The sequence below is a fragment of the Jatropha curcas genome, chromosome 1 (assembly GCF_041381405.1).
Source record: "Jatropha curcas cultivar XTBG-Jc1 chromosome 1, XTBG_Jcur_1.0, whole genome shotgun sequence".
NCBI classification, from domain to species: Eukaryota; Viridiplantae; Streptophyta; class Magnoliopsida; order Malpighiales; family Euphorbiaceae; genus Jatropha; species Jatropha curcas.
The window spans coordinates 33,030,438-33,050,677 of record NC_143151.1 but is presented as its reverse complement, the minus strand read 5'-3'; the positions used below and the strand labels follow the sequence as shown (position 1 = coordinate 33,050,677).

The 20,240-nt window shown below is 32.7% G+C and overlaps 3 protein-coding genes and 2 pseudogenes across 6 annotated transcripts; all 5 read right to left on the bottom strand.

Annotated features, from left to right (window-relative positions):
* Nucleotides 1-147: 147 nt before the first annotated feature.
* Nucleotides 148-885, bottom strand: LOC149499416 (putative pentatricopeptide repeat-containing protein At1g17630). Its single transcript, XM_089723819.1, has one exon. It carries the CDS (start codon nucleotides 880-882, stop codon nucleotides 208-210), a length of 675 nt encoding a protein of 224 aa, XP_089579945.1. The 5' UTR covers nucleotides 883-885; the 3' UTR covers nucleotides 148-207.
* A 1,108-nt stretch (nucleotides 886-1,993) lies between these two features.
* Nucleotides 1,994-4,195, bottom strand: LOC149499415 (putative protein phosphatase 2C 55 pseudogene; annotated as a pseudogene). Of its 2 annotated transcripts, none has more exons than XR_016321676.1 (3): nucleotides 2,689-4,195; nucleotides 2,510-2,608; nucleotides 1,994-2,393 (listed from the first exon to the last, which is right to left on the bottom strand). The product of XR_016321676.1 is annotated as a putative protein phosphatase 2C 55 pseudogene, transcript variant X2 (transcript). The 2 variants fall into 2 exon arrangements; XR_016321673.1 differs by having other exon boundaries at nucleotides 2,510-2,595.
* A 112-nt stretch (nucleotides 4,196-4,307) lies between these two features.
* Nucleotides 4,308-6,948, bottom strand: LOC149499414 (putative pentatricopeptide repeat-containing protein At1g17630 pseudogene; annotated as a pseudogene).
* Nucleotides 6,949-7,241: 293 nt separating this feature from the next.
* HSP60-3A (heat shock protein 60-3A) lies at nucleotides 7,242-13,365 on the bottom strand. Of its 2 annotated transcripts, none has more exons than XM_089723802.1 (18): nucleotides 13,175-13,365; nucleotides 13,033-13,057; nucleotides 12,804-12,935; nucleotides 12,255-12,414; nucleotides 11,498-11,673; nucleotides 10,984-11,079; nucleotides 10,796-10,900; nucleotides 10,244-10,330; nucleotides 10,027-10,116; nucleotides 9,172-9,252; nucleotides 9,027-9,095; nucleotides 8,877-8,954; nucleotides 8,474-8,569; nucleotides 8,295-8,394; nucleotides 8,118-8,221; nucleotides 7,895-8,000; nucleotides 7,654-7,732; nucleotides 7,242-7,559 (listed from the first exon to the last, which is right to left on the bottom strand). In XM_089723802.1, the coding sequence occupies exons 1-18, from the start codon at nucleotides 13,210-13,212 to the stop codon at nucleotides 7,457-7,459; spliced, it is 1,725 nt and encodes a 574-aa protein (XP_089579928.1). In that variant the 5' UTR covers nucleotides 13,213-13,365; the 3' UTR covers nucleotides 7,242-7,456. The 2 variants fall into 2 exon arrangements, with proteins under 2 accessions (XP_089579928.1, XP_089579931.1); XM_089723805.1 differs by having other exon boundaries at nucleotides 13,033-13,054; nucleotides 13,175-13,364.
* Nucleotides 13,366-15,693: 2,328 nt separating this feature from the next.
* LOC149499412 (Late embryogenesis abundant (LEA) hydroxyproline-rich glycoprotein family) lies at nucleotides 15,694-17,102 on the bottom strand. Its single transcript, XM_089716727.1, has one exon. The coding sequence runs from the start codon at nucleotides 16,916-16,918 to the stop codon at nucleotides 16,133-16,135; it is 786 nt and encodes a 261-aa protein (XP_089572853.1). The 5' UTR covers nucleotides 16,919-17,102; the 3' UTR covers nucleotides 15,694-16,132.
* Nucleotides 17,103-20,240: the final 3,138 nt, after the last annotated feature.

Below are 20,240 nucleotides of genomic sequence, written 5' to 3'. Positions count from 1 at the left end.
TAATAAAATATGTTTTTTACAATAAATAGTCGATTACGTTAGAATTATTTAGCTTTTTGATAGTAATCTAATCCCTTCCTTGCATTAAAAATGTCACAGTTTTAATTTTTGTTTCATTTTATATGTTACTTGAAGATCAAGAAATCATTTATAAAAAAAGGTAAAAAAAAGATTAAAAATTGTGGAATAATAAAAAAGAAAATCATTTTACGTGTCTACATCTTGTGGAATGATATTATTAGCATGTATATATCCTTCAGTCTCCATCTGAAGTGCCAATTCTTCAAGTATCCTAATCACTTGCTCCAGACCCATTTCCATATTTTTCCCAGCAGAAAACATATGAACATCCTTCTTCACCTTAATCCAACTTTGCCCACGGTTCTTCTTTAAACCCTTTCTCCTAGCAGAGGTTCTCACTCTTGCAGAATCCTCCCATCTACCACCTGCAGCATATACATTAGAGAGCAACATGTAATTCCCTGTTGTTTCCTGCAAGTTGAGACTAAACATATGGGAGGCAGTTTCTTCAGCAACATCTGCATTGTTGTGCATTCTACAAGAGTTCAAAAGGGCACCCCATACACAAGCATTGGGTTCCACTGGCATGTTTTTGACAATTTCACTTGCTTCTTGCAATAACCCTGCACGGCCTAGGAGATCAACCATGCAAGCATAGTGCTCTATCTTGGGTTCAATCATATACTTCCTAAGCATCTGATCACAAAGGCTACGACCCTCAGAAACAAGTCCAGCATGACTACAAGCTGAAAGAATAGCAACAAAGGTAACCCCGTCTGGTTTGAATCCAGATATAATCATTTGATTAAATGTTTCTAAAGCGTTCACACCAAGTCCATGCATCCCATACCCTGTGATCATAGAATTCCATGATACTAAATCTTTGCTCTCAATTTTCTCAAATACAGCATGCCCTTCTTTTTATTATGAACTAATAATATGGTATCTAATTTTTTCTCTCTTGCTTCATCTTTTTTTAAATCGTTTTGTTGAGCGTTTTGATCTTTTTTTAATATTTAACTATCATATGAATGTTGGCAATTTCCATTGATATTAGGCTATTTGCACATTCCTCACTTCATTTATATTTTTTTGCTTTTGCTCATGTTTGAATATAAATTTATTCACTAATCGTGGTTCTTTATATCATATTTTTCTTGAAATTGATTAAGATATTAATATTACTGACATTTTATTACTCTACGTATGCATAATTTATGTGTTTTATATTTTTTTTTTTTTTTTGATTGTCATTTATAAGAGGTAACTAAGTGAATAATTTTATTATTAATAAGTAGGGTTTTTTATGAAGAAGAACTGAGAGAGTGTAAATATTGATTTGAGTTTTTCGATTGCGTTCTTTTAAGTCATGCCAATGAAGCACGTCGTTTTCAACCTTTTCAAATATAACCCTCGGATCAAGTATCGATAATAATCCTATAGTGTCCAACTGTTAGATCAAATATTCATAATCCTATAATCCAAAATTAATGCCGTAAAATTGACACTATTATAATATAACTGTACAAAAATAACTACTTTTTAGATTATTATAGTAATAAAATATGTTTTTTACAATAAATAGTCGATTACATTAAAATTATTTAGCTTTTTGATAGTAATATCTAATCCCTTCCTTGCATTAAAAATGTCATAGTTTTACTTTTTGTTTCATTTTATATCATATTTTTCTTGAAATTGATTAAGATATTAAACTATGTTTTCTACAATAAATACGTATGCATAATTTATGAATATGATTTGGTTCATTGCTATAGAAAGAAAATAATAGAAAAATAGCTTCACATTAGTAAACATTTTATGAATAGAAAAACACTTGTCGACTTAGTAATATGTATAAGTATACATTAAATATTTCTTATCATAAATATTTATAAACTTAAATTAATTAATTAAATCTATTAAAACCCCAAACAATTAATAATCAACTGCATCTCGTCAACTTTCTAAATTTCATCCAACATATTATTTGTTTATTTATTTATTAGAAAGAGAAATATTATTAATATGAAACCAGGAAAAACTTAAGAAAATGGATGCATTCTAATCCCAAGACAACAGACTTTCCCCTTACACCCATCCTAGGCATCCATGATGTTAAGTGAAAAAACCTGGTGAGCTACATCATTAAGCAGAAAATTACAAGAAAAAAAAAAAGTATAGCTAAACAATGAACTACCATATTGGATGATGAATTCTCCTGAATTAAAAGCTTGAAGCACTCCTTGATCATCAGTTTGAACATCAACATGCGTAATCCCTTCCATGCAAACCCAAACAAGAGTTCCAAAAATGCAATAGCTTCAGCCACTTTAGGAATGAAGCAACCCAGCATAGCTCCAGATTTAAATCTACCAATTTGAACATTTATTGATCATGCAAAGCAATTGAAAAATAAATTTCACGTAAACCAGTCAAAAATTGAAAATAGCAAAAGCTAGCATGTTCATGTTCTAATCTATGTTACCTGATCAACATCTTGCAGAATCCTCCCATCTATCTACCACCTGCAGCATATATATTTGAGAGCAATGTGCAATTCCCTATTGTTTCCTGCAAATTGAGACTAAACATATCAATGAGATCTTTCCAAATGAATAATATTCAAATCACCTTTATATATAATATATCCATTAATCACCTTACCTTTATCAGATACCACAAACCAGCACAAATGCCTCAGCACTCATCTCCATTCCTCTCATACTCATCACACCAAACTACTCCATTGTTTCCTCAAGCTAATCTGAACGTGCGTGACTTGACATAAGCAATGTCCATCTTACAAGATTTGGTCCCAAAAACCTTCAGATTGCATCCTTGTGAAAATCTCCAGTGTAATCACAGTTGAATGAATAAGCCGTAAACATTACATTCCATGAAATACAGTTTCTAACACCCATTCTGTCGAACACATTCTGGATCACTCAATTTGACAAACAATGGCCGTAATATCATCATATTTGCCTCCAGTATGCAAGTATCCAGCCCTCTGAGCATCTCTAGCAAAAGGAGAATGATAATCTTCATCAATAGAATTAAACAAAGCACAATCTCCAATTGCCCAAGCTAAGTCCTCTACAGACGTTTCATTATCCCCATCAGTTTGCTCCAAGATTTTTATTATTTCATATGGGTAAATATTATCAAGCAACCCATCACTTCCTACAACAACAATATCTCCAGCTTGTACACCAATTTTTTCCTCATAAGCAATACAAGGCATATCGCTACTGCAAGTCCCTAATTGGTACGGACGATTAAACTCGTGTTGCTGCACTGGAGATTTGTAAATATATTTTTTGTCCCTAAATAGCATAAACCCACTGTCTCCAAGATTGACATAATGCAAGCAATTATTAGTACTGAGAGTAATAATACAGGCGGTTGAGGAACCTTGAACACTGGTGTTTAAATAGGCTTCTTCTAGAACTCTTCCTGGATTTACGCTTCCTTTGTGTTCATGTTGAAGAGCAATAGCAGAATTTGCCATGAGTTGGCGAGCGTATTCACCGGCATCGATTCCTTTTCTTTCCCAACCGCCAACGCCATCCGCGACACCGATGGTTTGCTTTTCTTTGCAAATGAAATGAGAGTCTTCTCCTTCTGGCCTTTCTTGGTTGTCTTTCGCTATGTAAAAGGCTCCGGCATTCATCCTCAGTCTCTTCTTGGGTTTCTTGTGAAAATACGCATCTGCAGTATCTGACTGGGTAACAATTGTGAGCTCTAGTCTCCCTTCCACCCTGCGTCGCTTTACCACCGTCATTACAGGAAAGAAAAGAACAAACAGAATCGAAAGAATTACTAGGGATTTTGATGACGAAGGAATGAGTTTACAATGGAAAGATAATAAGTAGGGTTTTTTTACGAAGGAGAACTGAGAGAGTGTATATATTGATTTGAGTTTTACTATTGCGCATTCTTTTAAGTCATGCCAATGAAACAAGTCTTTTTCAACATTTTCAAGTATAACCGACGGATCAAGTATCGGTAATAATCTTATAGTGTCCAACCGTTGGATCAATTATGGATAATCCTACAGTCCAAAATTAACACCGTAAAATTAGCACTATTATAATATAACTATACAAAAATAACTACTTTTTAAATTATTATAGTAATAAAATATGTTTTTTACAATAAATAGTCGATTACGTTAGAATTATTTAGCTTTTTGATAGTAATCTAATCCCTTCCTTGCATTAAAAATGTCACAGTTTTAATTTTTGTTTCATTTTATATGTTACTTGAAGATCAAGAAATCATTTATAAAAAAAGGTAAAAAAAAGATTAAAAATTGTGGAATAATAAAAAAGAAAATCATTTTACGTGTCTACATCTTGTGGAATGATATTATTAGCATGTATATATCCTTCAGTCTCCATCTGAAGTGCCAATTCTTCAAGTATCCTAATCACTTGCTCCAGACCCATTTCCATATTTTTCCCAGCAGAAAACATATGAACATCCTTCTTCACCTTAATCCAACTTTGCCCACGGTTCTTCTTTAAACCCTTTCTCCTAGCAGAGGTTCTCACTCTTGCAGAATCCTCCCATCTACCACCTGCAGCATATACATTAGAGAGCAACATGTAATTCCCTGTTGTTTCCTGCAAGTTGAGACTAAACATATGGGAGGCAGTTTCTTCAGCAACATCTGCATTGTTGTGCATTCTACAAGAGTTCAAAAGGGCACCCCATACACAAGCATTGGGTTCCACTGGCATGTTTTTGACAATTTCACTTGCTTCTTGCAATAACCCTGCACGGCCTAGGAGATCAACCATGCAAGCATAGTGCTCCATCTTGGGTTCAATCATATACTTCCTAAGCATCTGATCAAAAAGGCTACGACCCTCAGAAACAAGTCCAGCATGACTACAAGCTGAAAGAATAGCAACAAAGGTAACCCCGTCTGGTTTGAATCCAGATATAATCATTTGATTAAATGTTTCTAAAGCGTTCACACCAAGTCCATGCATCCCATACCCTGCGATCATAGAATTCCATGATACTAAATCTTTGCTCTCAATTTTCTCAAATACATCATGCCCTTCTTTGAGACATCCACACTTTGTGTACATATTAACTAAGCCATTTTCTACGAGAATGTTCTTGTTCATCAAGGCTCTGATCACATGGCCATGGATTTCCCGTCCAAGATGCAATGCAGCTAACTCTGCACAAACTGATAAAACAGTAGAAATTGTAACGGAATTTGCCAGTACTTTGGCAAGCTGCATTCTTCGAAAAATTTCCAAAGACTCCTCCCCTCGCCCCTTGGAGGCAAAACCATCAATCACAGCAGTCCAGGTCACCAAATTAGGCCTCAGCATTAGACAATCTTTTGATCTCTCCAGCTGCAAAAATATCTCAAGAGCCTCATCACATAAACCAGCCTCTGAATGTGATGTTATCAAGGCATTCCAACTCGCTATACTCTTATTTTTCATTTCCAGAAACAAGTTCTTCGCACCATTTAAATCTGCATTCTTCCCATATACACATATTAATGCGGTCTTTACAAAAGAGTAATCTTCAAATCCCCCCTTTATAACATACCCATGAATCACCTTACCTTTATCAAATACACCCAAACCAGCACAAACTGATAAGACCACAGCAAGTACTTCAGCACTTACGTCAATTCCTCCCGTCCTCATCACACCAAACAACTGCAATGTCTCCCCAAGTCGACCTGAACGCGCGTGACTGGACATCAGCGATGTCCATGTCACAAGATTTGGCTCTAAACCTTCAGATTGCATCCTTCTAAAAATCTCAAGTGAACCATTGCAATCACAGTTAAATGAATAAGCTGAAACCATCATATTCCATGAAATACAGTTTCTCACACCCATTCTCTCGAACACATTCCGTGCATCCTTTATTCTACCCAGTTTTGAATACATTCCAATCAGTTCGTTAGCAACGTAAAGATTATTCTGAAAACCCATTCCTAAAACATGCCCATGAACAATTCTGCATAAACTAGAAGAAGCCACGTATGTGCATGCCTTTATAACCAAAGGGAAGGTATACCCATCGCCTAACACTCCTAGCCTTCTCATTTTAACATAAAGTTTAAACGCATCTTCATGGTGCTCCTTAGCAACGTTAACTCTCATAATTGCATTCCATAAAAGCAAATTGGAGATGCACTCAAAAGGCGTAGTGTCAAATACTTTGTGGGCATCAAAGAGGCACCCAAAACGAGCATAGGACCGAACAACAGTAGCAGCCAAGAAAGCAAAGCCACAGCAACCGGTGACAATGATGTGGGTGTGGATTTGTTTGCATTGTTGAACAGTTGCACATTGTTGCAGAAGGTGATCAAAAGAATCAAGAAGCTCATTAGAAGGTTGATTTTCTTTGACGTGGGTTTGACGGTGGTAGTAGATTTTAAGGATTGAACGGCTAAGAATTTCAGGGAATTGATAGGCTGACAAAGGGAAAAATGCAAGAAGTCGAGGTTTGGCAACATGACGCATCAAGATTTTCGCTTCTGCAAGCGGTGGCAGTTGGTCGGGTACCCGCAGAAGATGCCTTACCCGAACCTGATAATAAAATAGGGTATTCGAAACCGTTCAAAATTATACATGCACTATATGGAGGGAAGGGGTCCCAAATCCGATTAGCATTACTTGTACCCGTTTAACACAAAATGAACATAATCCATACAACACACAAACACCCGAACCATATAAAATCGATCAAACAACAAGGAAAAGCAGCAAAAAGGTAACCTGTGCCTATTTTCTCTTGACAGGCAGATAGATAGAGCAGACGGTACAGTAGACACTTTCTCTCTGAGATTATCGTTACGAGTATTGCCCACATGTTTTCATGCACTCAAATTCAAATAGTGACCTTCAAAAGGATGAAATCAAATTTTTTAGAGGTGTAAGTATATAATTAATTTATTATAAATTAAATAAATTAATAATTTTCTTAAGAAATATATCAAAAATTTGGCGACTAGGAAGTATAATCTTTTAAATATCAAATATTTTGAGAATAAATAAAAAGAAATTCAAAATCAAGCACAAGTGCTATCTGCAAATGCGGGTACCTGAATATCAATTTTGCCCCTCTTCATAATTGAACCCACTAATTTTAAAATCCCAGGCATAAGTAATGACTTAAATAGTACATCAAACACATCATCTAAGCTCCATGACATTCTTTAATACTTGAAATTTGAAAATCTGATCATGCCATTCCATTTCAATGTGATACTCTTTCAATATATTAGTTGGACTTCTGCCTCAATGGATACTACAATTGATCATAACCTATCAAGATTCAAATCTTGGTTTTGGATTAGGAGTTCTGTGGTTTACAAAAATGAACAACTCCTCATACTATAGTACATATGTGCTTGAACAACAGTAGTTATTGGAGTTCAGTCGATCTAATAGTCCAAGTCATCCATATTCGGCATCCGGCTTGGAGGTTTTTTCTCATTTGGACTATCTACTATGGCTGCTTCCGTTGTTGTCAGCAGCAACGAAACGCTGAAATCCAAAATAAAAACGAATGGTTAATTCTGAAACGAAGATATTTTACATAAAGCACAACTGTTGTTCGATCAGTGATAACGATATCTACCTGGCAGCATCTACTAGGGCTGTCCTAATTACTTTGAGGGGATCTATGATTCCAGCCTTGACCATGTTAACATATTCACCTGTTTTCAGAATAAATAGCTTTTGACTGTTAAGCTCCATCAAAAAACAAAACGATGGAAAAGGAATTTGAAATGCAAAAATAAAATATAATAAGAAATTTCTTCAATTTGCAAGGAAAATAATCACAGCTCTGATTTAGAAGATACTTTAACCAAACTAACCTTTAGCTGCATCATAACCGAAATTATGATCATCTTGTTCCAACAATTTGCCAAGAACCACAGGAGCATCGAATCCAGCATTTGAAACTATTGTGTATGTAGGTGCCTACAGCAATCCAATTTCAATTGTCAGGTAAGATTATAACAAGTAGACAAAGAATGATTAAATGTCAAAAAAAAAAAAGTAGAGAGAGAATGTAATGCAGGATGGAAAATGCCAAACCTTGAGAGCATTCTGAATTATTTGGATGCCTCTTTTCTGATCTTCATTTTGAGCTTGAAGGTCTTCCAGAGCTTTATTGGCATACAAAAGAGCAACACCACCACCTAATACAGCCAAATGTCAGATATTGAAGGATGTACACATACTTAAAACCTTTAAAGATAAAATTAAACTTACCTGGCACTATACCCTCTTCCACAGCTGCTCTGGTAGCATTCAAAGCGTCTGTTACCCTGTCTTTCCTTTCTCCAACTTCTGCCTCACTAACTCCTCCAACCTTTAAAGAAAAATCATTATTTGGAAGGCTATATAATGTATACATCACGAGGACTACTTAAAAAATCTGAACAACATACCTTGAAAACAGCTACCCCACCAGACAGCTTTGACAGACGTTCCTGTGCTTTTTCCTTATCAAACATGGCAGTGCTTTTTTCCATGGCTGTCCTCAGCTGTACAGTATCATAGACATCAGTAACTTTTACAAGAGACAAAAATCCTCTCTTTATTCTCCTAACCTATCTAGCCTGCATTTGAAAATCAAAACTAAACAAGCTGAACCACCTTATACCCTGGAACAAACCCCCCATCTCCTCTCTCAACTATCCTACTCAAAACATCTTTCACCAAAATAAACAAAGTATCTACGTAAGAGATACCTAAGAATGGCTTGTAACTTTGACATATGATCAATAAACTGAATTTTCTTTGGGGAGAGAGAGGATATAAAATGAAAAAATATATTAACCATCACCATACCTGCTCACATCTTTCTTCAATCAGCTTCTTATCCCCACCTCCATGAAGAATTATTGTGTCATCAAGAGAGATGGTAACCTGCCATAACCTCAGTCAGTTAGCTTAACCTAATCCTGTAAAAGGACACCATATATAAACTTATTTACAGACCTTCTTAGCAGTGCCAAGCATTTCACTTTGCACTTTTTCAAGAGTCAAACCACGATCTTCACTGATGACCTGGACAAGTAAGCAGTTATTCATGCCACCATAATCATATATGAATACATTTATGAAATCCAGAAAATAAAATAACCTCTCCACCAGTAAGAACGGCAAGATCATCCAAATTTGCTCGTCTGTTTTCCCCAAAACCAGGAGCTTTAATGGCACAGACCTGACAGAAAGCTAATTACATTAGTAAGTAGTTGTGTGGCAATGCCAAACTGCACATTAGTACGATATCTTGTTAACAAAATGCAAAAGACCATCATGAACATTTCCCTCACTTCCATTATCTCTTTCTATTACACACGCACACACAAGCATATTGTGCATTGTCACGCCAATAAGTCATTAGTTAATATCCATGCTTTGCAAAACTAAAATAATCCTTTAGTTGCAAATATAAAAGCAAATTTATAAATGGTAAGATTTATTTTTCTTTGTATGTGCTTACCCAACTTCTACAAGCAGGAGAACTACAGGTAAATTAAGGACATGATGAATGCCATTATTGGTTTTGCACCATCAATTTCAGAGTGCTCTTGATAATAATTATCCTAATCATAATGAATATAAGCACTTACACGCTTGAACAAGTCATCATATAATTATATCTTCCGGATGTCCTTTTATTAAGGGGGAATACATTGCAGGTAAAAGCCACAACCATTCTTCAAACAAGATTATCCAACAACAGCAGGCCATATTAGTAACTTATCAATCATCATAAAACATACATGCAACACACATAGACAACTGACCCAGTAATATCACAAATACAAAAAAACTACAAATGTATAAAACTATAATTATATGCTCATGTATGCATGCTCATACGTATTGAATTCATATTAACATAGCATTTGATATCATCAAGATTAACGAGATCCTCCAAATAAGGCACTATGCGGAACAAAGGAACATCAAAACAGGGATAATAAATCACCTTAACTCCAGCATGATGCTTGTTGAGAATAAGCATTGCTAAGGCATCACTCTCCACATCCTCAGCCACAACTAGAAGTGGTCTGTTTTTCTGTTTGAAGTTGAATACTTAAACAAGGGGTTAGAAATACTTATACCAGTTCAAATCAATATTCACTTGCCATAGGTTGACAGCAAAATTTAAAATTTTAAAAATAAATAAAAGAAAAGGCACTTACTTTTACTGCCAGCTCCAATATTCTCACAAGTGAGTTCATGTCTGAGATTTTCTTCTCATGAATGAGGATCAATGGATTTTCAAGTTCCTGTAAGAAGCAAATCACTAATTTTTATTTTTCCTTTTCTTTTTTCTTTTTTTGAAGTACGGTACAATACATGATCAAATCAAAGTGGGGGTGCTTCAGAGCCGAAGTTATCATGGAGATAAAGCATGCCAAACTCATTCATTTCTACAAGCAACATCAACAATATGCTTAATTGCTGCACAATTTATTTTGGAAATAGAATAAACTATTAGAAAGATCCAATAGGATGTTTGCAGTTCTCCCATCACTTTGTATTACTTCACCTCACTTATAATTTGACTGTTGATCACAACAGTACAAGCAATCCAAACTATTCTCAAATACAAAAATAAAAACTAAGAATTTTAATTCTAGAATACTTCAGTTACACACTTTATAGTGAAATAATCATTATAGCTCAATATACTGAATTAATTATATTTGAAGTAAATATTGACAGTAGAAAACATGTAGATTTGAGCTTACACATTTCTGGGTCTTCTGATCAGTAATAAAATAAGGAGAAATATAACCTCTGGCAAGCTTCATTCCTTCCACTACTTCCAACTCATTTTCCAATGTATTCCCATCCTGCAAAGTTCAAGATGGTATGTAACCTAGACCAAAATTTTACCAACTGATCACATAATGATAGAAGGAGGAAGTTTGCTTACGGCGACAGTGATGACTCCCTCCTTTCCAACTTTCTCCATTGCTCTTGCTATCAGTTCTCCGATCTCACGTTCACCATTTGCAGAGATAGTAGCAACCTATTCATTATCCACAATATATTATGATAAACTGGCCCAGTAAATGTGAAAACAGAAGATACATATGCAAAGAGTGTCAGGGCAATATTATGGAAAGATCCAGCAAGCATATCCTATAATATGCATGAGAGCTAACTTTTAGGAACATAAATTAATATATTTCTTACCAAAACAATGACAATCAATTTTATGTTTGGCATTTTCCATTAAGAGCTTTATCTAATGCTTTAAATGAAACACGTATTCATACCAAATGAAAGTATTTCCAACAATTAAAGAATCAAGGAGCTTTTTTTTCAATGTTAAAGAAATTAAGAAGTTTCTATCTGCAGGTTTGAGTCCTAACATTACGTCCTATATCAAACTTTCCCATGAAAAATACAATAAACAAAATACTTTCTGTAGGAAGCTACAATACCTGTGTAATTTCTTCAGGAGTGCTTATCATCAGTGCTCTTTTTTTCAAGTCAGACACAACAGCTTCAACAGCCATATTTATGCCCGTGCGCAAATCCATCACATTTACACCAGCAGCCACAGACTTGCAACCTTCTGTGAGTATTGCCTGGGTCAGGACAGTGGCACAAGTTGTACCTGTAATCACATAATAACATATATCCCACAATCAGTAATTCTCAGGTTACTTGACAGGTGAGGTGCAAACAACATAAATTTTTCCGCTTTGAACATTGTCTTAAGTAGATGTTTCACAGCACAATGTTTGTAAATTAACATGACAAAACCCAACTGGCTGATGCTTTAAGCATGAAAAATGAAGTAACCATGTAACATTTATCTTCTTATACTCATGCACACCTAGAGATTACAAGATGATATTCATATCAAACATAACATACCAAAATCACCTTCATTTCACTTATAAAGAATCAAAATGAAAATGAAACCAACATAAAAAAAGTAGTATAATTAAGCATTTCTGACTCCATCACAACGCATCACTTTTTTTTTTCAACCCCGAAAAGGTTGCTTTGAGGGTGTAAGAGCAAGAGCCTTTAGTCACATTTCTTCAGCTTAAAAGAAGAATAATTTTTTTTTTTTTTGAGCCTATAAGTGAATTGAAACCTACCCAATTGACGAAATGCTTAACATCAAATCATAGTATGACAAATTTCAGTGATTATCTTACATGTTGAGAAATAGCAGCAAGAAATTACCATCTCCAGCAGCAGTGTTTGTGGCATTTGCAACCTGCTTTACGAGGTCTGCACCAACATTCTTAGATTTTTCCTTGAAATTGATGCTTTTGGCCACAGTGACACCATCCTTTGTCACCTTAGGATCCCCATGACTTTTCTCAATGATAACATTGCGACCCTTTTTATTCAATAAGCAAAAGAAAAATCACAAAGAATGAACTGCATGTACAGTGTTTTGACCATTAGTCTAAAGAACTATGGTGCATGCCACCAGTAACTAAAATTTAAATGATTCAATAAAATGAAAAATACCATAATGAATCAGTTGAGATTGAATCTACAAGAGAGAAAATTTTTCTCGTTCGTATCCATCGAGAAGCATGATGGCTTTCAATTACAGTGGGACTTTAAAATAGAAACTTCCAATATGATTCTCTCGAGTCCAAATTAAGACAACAAATTGTCCCCGAGAAACTGAACTCTATTTTCAAAAAGAATGCATACACTAGAGCTATGTAGCATTTCTCTACCTATATACAGGCAACAATACATGCTAAAATCCAATACCTTGGGTCCCATTGTGACTTTCACAGCTTCGGCTACCTCATTGACACCCTGTAACATAGCTGCACGAGCTCCAACCCCAAAATTGATATCCTTCGCAACATAACTTCTATTGCATATAATATTACCACACACCTACCGAATCCAAAAGATTAACCACCAAAACAAACGTTAAGATTAATGAAATTTGATAAGATAATAAATGCAAAGATAGAGAAAGATCCATTAATACCAGTTTCTTCGAAGCAGATGAGCTGCTAAACCAAAAAAAACAAAAAGGAAGGAGAAAGATATATTAACCACTATATTAAGTATATAGATAGTTATAAAGTGGAAGAAGTGTAGCAGCGAAAATGATGAAAAGAAATTATTACCCTATCGATGAAGCTAATCTTGAAACTACTCTATACATATCTAGCAATCACAAGGGATACACAGACGCGAGACAGGGAAGGAGTTTTTTCTGCTGTTTTTCTGTTTGCAATTCAGAATCAGAAGCGAGGGCTTTTGGTAGGGTTTTAGCTTTGGACAAGGTTTAGTTACTGGAAATTGTTTTACCCAGTGTTTTAACTTTAAGCCCATGATTTGAAATGAATCGAACACTGGAAAATAATGAAGGCTATTTATGGGCCTATGGTCCAAGTTACTGTACAAGTGGATATCGTATAAGAAAAGGTCGTTTGGAACCTTCGAGTGAAACTGCAGTTGTCCAACGACAGCGAATGACGGAACGAACGGCCAAACTACAGTTGGTTTCGTGTTAAACGGTAATCGTTTTGTTGATTCATTTCTATCATTTTGTTCAATATGTCAATTTTGATGAATGCCTCTGAAGTTGAGAGTCCTTTCGTGAATGGACACGTTGATTTACATTCTTGAAAATCAGATAGTCCTAACTACAATGCCAGCCTTAGTATAGAAGATTATTTATTACATCATAAATACACAAATATATATACGCAAAACGTTTATTCGGTTTGACAAATTTATTGATTTTTATCTAATAAATCTATCAATTTTTATTTATTAATATTGAGTCATTCAACTTTTATTTCAATAAATAATTAAAAGTAAATGGCAAATTCAAGTCATTAATAGCTAAAAACATGAAAAATCCCAATCAAATCCAGTATGCACTTAACATATGTGATTATAACTCATTAACCCTCACTTAATGTTTATCATATATATGCAATATATGCACATATATACGAAGACATATGCGTATTAGATGGTGTTTGGTTTAACTGATAGTTGATTCATACCAACAGTTTATTTGAATGTGTTTGATAAGATTTTTAATCGATTCACAATTGAAGCTTATATAAATATCAAATAGCTCTTGATTCCATTAGTTTGCATCAGCATAATAACAAATGTAAATAGAATTCATTTGGAAAAACTAAAAAACGTAAATTAAATAAAATAGATGTACATGTACAATAAAAATAAAAATGATGGTTCTTTGTTCATCAAACATCAAAGAGGAAAACTCTCTTTCTTGTAGCATCAAATTAATTATGTTAGAATGTGAGCATTTTTGAAATCCTATGATGTTTTTTCCGGCCAGTCCTTTATCAAACAATTAGCAATTTATAGTTTTTTTTTTGTCTTTTTTTTTTTTTGGATAATTACGATTAGGGATATCCTTAATAAAAATTGTTCTTTCCATCTCCTTAGAACTTGGGACTTTTGGGAATCAAAATCACTCACACCACAACAATTTTCACTAGAAACGTCCAATTATGACATTTTTGGATAGTAATGGCACTTGTAAGTTATAAATTGTAAATAAAAATTTACCAAAAGGCCCACAGACAGAACATAAATTAAATAATATTAATGTTTCATGCATAATATTATTCTTTGCAAACCCACCAGTGTTTCCATTTTATATTAGAAAGAATTTAATTATTAGAAATTTTGGACACATTAGGCTGTGACATGACAACAACCACCCACTAAAAGGATTTTGGGGTTATGTGTGTGAATCACACAATTTGTTTAGCTTAAGACCCCACCACAGCTTGGAATTAAAGGAAAGCCAGTTAATTTTTCTTATTTTATATCATAATTTTTTAAAAATCAATCATTTTCAATCTTTTTAATTTCCCATTTTCGAGTGACTCACTAGGAGTTGCAATCATGCTTAACAATTTACTAGAAGAAGAAAAAAACTAAAATGGGTCAATCTTGGAACATAATAATAATAATAATAATAATAATAATAATGTGATTTTTTTAGTATTACCATGAGTATTCCCATATCATTTTTTTTTTTTTTTGAAAAGAAGTATTCCCATATCATTTAAACACGAGAATATTATCATTTCAGGATCGAAACCCTAATTTTATATAGATGTCTGATAAATTAAAATTTATTTTACTACTTAAGGCATTCCTTATTGGTATAATTATTAACTTTTATTATTATTCTCCCTTTTCATAAAAATATATTCACTTTCCTTTTTATTTATCTCAAATTATATTTATTCATTTTTTACAAGAAAATAATATTTTACAGATTTTTATTCCATACATGTATCCCTATGTAGTATGCATATTTATCTATAAATATATTACTATTATTATCACGAATAATGAAATGTTGAAATAGTTATAATTATTAGGAAAAAATGTAAAAATTTTAGCTTAATTATATAAATTGTATTTCTTAATCTATATAAAAATCAAATTAGACTTATTTTTATTAGATAGAAGGTGTATTTTATTAAAGGGAAGCGTTATTATATACTTATTTTATTCAAATTCTATTCCAATAGAAAAATAACTCAAAGCTAGCTAATAAAATAAATAAATTAATGTGCTAATCACTAATTAAAATAGCTGTAACACAATTAATTCAAAGCTTCATCCCTTCAGGCCTTCAAAATTAAAGAAAAGTATTAATTTCTTCAATTTGCATTGAAAGCTAGCTACAATTCTTGGTGGATAACTGGATCTACCAAGCAAATTACACATTCATTAATTGGCATATGGTACAGCTATATAGTCAACTCTAACAATAAAATAAAAACAGTGTATAACAATAATTAAATAATTATACAAAAATCAAATAAAAAAAAAAATCAAACAAACAAAATTCTCTTCAAATCTATATATAACTAATAAATTTTCAATCTCCTAAATTAAGCAACAATTATCACCAAAGTTTCTTCAATTTACAGAACATATACCAAAAAAAAAAAAAAAAAAAAAAAAAGAAAAAATATTTATGTTTTAGAGGGAAAAATGAATACCATATAATAACCAAAAGTTAAAAAATATATATATAGTAATATTGAAACACCACACCTTATAAAATTTTCTCATTAGAAAGTCCATTTCCAGATCTTGATCCTCACATCAACCTTGCACTTAGCATCAGATACAGAAGCTTTTGTTGCTGTTTTTCCACTTGGAGCAGTCACTTTAATCCCTTCACAACTTACTCTAATCCCAACTTTTGGTGTCTTTAAACTATCCATTTTCACTTTCACTTTAGTTTCTAACTTTATTTTCAAAGCCAAACCATTCTTCGTCTTTAAATCTTGCTTTAACTGGCTAGAAGAAGTATCATCAAGTTGGACATTACTGCTGGTGATTGTAGCTTTTAACAAAGTTGTGTTCTTTGTTCCATGCGCAAAAGAGGGTAATAATCCATTTCCTATAAAGATGTCATCTTTAGCAGTAACTACAGAAATTGTTATGGGATTGTATATGTAAACAAGCTTTTTGTTAGGGTTTTTTGCGGTGATGTTTAGGTTAATATTGGTTATGAGATGGGAATTTGAGGTTATGTTTAGAGAAGATACTTTTAGAGCGGAGACGGTGAAGGTAGGGCGGTGAGGTCGGTAGATGACGTAAATTACGGCACCGGCTATGGCGGCGAGGAGGAGGAGAGCGAATACGATCATTGTTATCCAAAGACAACAAGCACAGCAACAACTGCGACGGCTGCGTTTGCGTTGGGGTTGAGGACGGTAGGCAGGGCGGGTGGCGCCGTAGAGTTGGCCTTTGGTGGCTGGAAAAGAAGGGTTGCCGTTGGTGGCGTTGGTGGCGGTGGCTGTGGTCCCGTTCATGATGGGTTTAGTAGAAGGGTAGACTCTGTCTGTCATGGTGAAAGAAAAGAAAGAGAAAGAAGGAAAAAGGCAAAGGCCTTTGTTTTTTAAAGGAAAGAAAGAAAAAGAGAGAGACTTTAATGGCGAGGTTGAGGAGAGGTCAGATACTAATAGTCAAATTTAGGATAATAAAACTAATAAGGAAAAATATTTTTTTCTCCAAAGAAATTCACAAGAAAGCAGGAGAACTATCCATAGAAAAAGGGAGAGGAATATAAAACAAATTAAGAAATAGAAGAAATTAATGAGAGGAGATAGTAACATTACAACCAATTCCCAAAAAATATATACACCGACATGTTTTTTTTTTTTTCCCCTTTCTTGAATGGAATGTAACATTGATTGTACATTCCTATATTAATTGTAATACACGAAACATAGTCCGGTAATAAATATATATACAATATTATAAATTTTAGTTCGAATCTTGATCTCTCTCCTTTAATACTCGTAAAAAAAATAATATCATTTTAGATTTCAAACTCCCGCCTGTAAAATTCACCTAATAATATAATATCCACTCCCACTTATTCGACCATATGTTACATTTTTTTAATTATTGCTTAAATGTATCTTGAAAAAATTGATTTCTAGATTTTTGTTTTCGAATGTGGTATTAAATTTTATTTTTATCAAAATTAAAAAATAGATATAAAATGTTTAAATATATTACAAAGGATTTGAATTGGAGAACTTTAATTACTATCAATGATGATTTTTTTTTAAGAGATCCAACCTCGTAGGAGATGTGCAACTTTCCCTTTCCAAAACCAAACTAAATTATTAAAGTTGATCTCTTAATTAGTTTAGGGGTTAATGGAGATATTTCACCAAACCATCACTCTCCCACATAAATTCAATTTTAATTTATAAGTCCAATGTGGTTCAAGCACCAATTGATTAGGGGTTACGTAGAGGTAGTTGTGCATAAGTTTGGTAGGGTTAATTATAATTTTGTTAATTTTCAAATGTTTGTTATTATTGTTCTCTTTTAGGTAGCTATTTGATATGTACATTGCACCTTATTTTATAAATTTTTAAATATATTTAACATTCTTTTTTGTCCTATCAATAATAATTAAATCAGTTTCTCTTTTTTTTTTTTTGTTGTTGAACATAATAAGAACTTTTTATAAAATTTTACTTAAATATATACACACTCTCTCTATATATATAAGAAGTATAAGCACATCTTCTTTTTTTTTTTTTTAAAAAAAAAAAAAACTATAAGCACATCTAATGATTATTAGAAAGTAACTAATGATGATTAAATAAAACAAATATAAAATTACAATAAAATAATTAATATATTTTGATTCTTCAAAAATCGCATCTAAGTTAAAAAAAATGTCAAAATTAACAAAAAGGATATAGTATTATGAACATGAAAATGAAAATAATTTGGAGTCTGATCTCCTCTTCCCCAGCTCCTAGCTGGGTTTTGAACACGTGTCCAAAGTGATATTCCATTATGATGTGAAGGCCTAAAATGTTCCCATCATCCAGAATTATCGAATACCAATTGTCAATTAAATAACCGACCTCATTTTCTTCGGTTGTCTCCCATAAAGCCAATAATTATATGGTGGAGCACCATAACTTTTTCAAATTTGTAAATTTGGCCCCTTTTCCCAATATATATATATCATATTTTTTTATGTTTAAAATGTTCAAGAAATACTAAAAAATATTTTTTATCATGAGCAACTAAATTATTTTTATGAAATAATTTATTTTTCAAAAAAAAATATTTATAATAAAAATACCCATCTATTAATCTATTTATTATTAATATTTATTGTTGCTAACCATTTGCAATCAATATCAGTCACGATTGACGCAAGAAATTGCCACTAATTATTATTGATTATTATAATTTTATATTTTTTTCATATTCAATAATAAATTTCTGTATTCTCATAAATTTAGAATTTTAATATTTTCTAATTTTTGACATTACAATTAAAAAATATTTTTGAGGTATTAATCAAGAAATACAGGTTGTTAATGTTCTGTAACCTTCGAAAAAAAAAAATGAAGATCCATAAAAACAGACTGTCATAGCCTCTCTGCCCGACGGCCAGCTAGTGGCTCTTATCCATTTTCTTTATCATCAATCATTGACAAAATGAAAGTCAAGAGACCCAGCAAGCAAATTGACACTTCACCTAATGACAAAAATGCGAAGAAAAAAAAAAAAAAGATTTACAGGTATATATATTGGTAACTGAAAGAGAAATCTCACCTTACATTTATGCATCTCTTGTTTTTTTTTTCAACTCGACACTTTCTTTTTCTTTTTTATTCTATAAGAAAATCAAGTACACTGTGTGAAATTCTAGCCAAAGATTGATTTTTCTTTTTCTAATCTTACTAGCTTTCTTGAATGTGCATACGTTGTGAGTAAATGCAATTCAATTTATACATGTAATTTTTTATATAAATTATAATATTATGAACAGTTTATATTATTAAAAAATATAAGAGCATTCATAAATAAAAAATAACATTTTATGAATAATAAAATAAAGAATTCAATAATTAAATAAATTATTAAGAAAATAATTTATTTATAATAATAAATATTATCATAATTTGCGAACCAAATTTTTAGTTTGAATTTTTTTTGTCAATTTATAAATTTAGTAGGAATTTTTCTGGGGATTCAAATGTTTCTCACCCATTTCCATATATATATATATATATATATTGTAGATGATAACTTATAGGGGCACTACAGTAGACACATAACTTAACCCAAGTATCGTGACCAGCCAATTGGGCCCGTTAAGAAATATATGGCCCGTTAAGAAGGAGAGATTGGGTTTCGTTTTAATTCAGGCCCATTAAACATCCAGGAACTTTTTCTGGCCCAAATTCGATTGACTAGTTTACAAAAAAGAAAAAGAGAAAAAGAAAGACCATTAGAAATTTGTGAATTGTATTATAAATATAAAAGATGATCATTTTCATAAAAAAAAAAAAAAAAAAAGAAGGGAGAATAATGATCCACCATTTATTAAGTGGAAAAAGAAAGAGAGAAAGAAAGAAACAGTTAATAATCTAGGTCCATTGTGATTTGTGAGGATTTGTGGCCCATCCATTACAAATGACAATGGGCTATTTATGTGCATTTATGATAGGAAACAAGAAGGCCCACCATTGAATGATAGGTTAGCCCACTAAGAATATTCTTCAATTTTCACATGTCAAAGAATCTTTTATCAGATGGGTAAAACATATATTTTCAGTGGTTCTGAAATTTCGTTTTCAAGTACACCAAGCTTCTGAAATGTATGTTTCTTACTGGATATGTAAT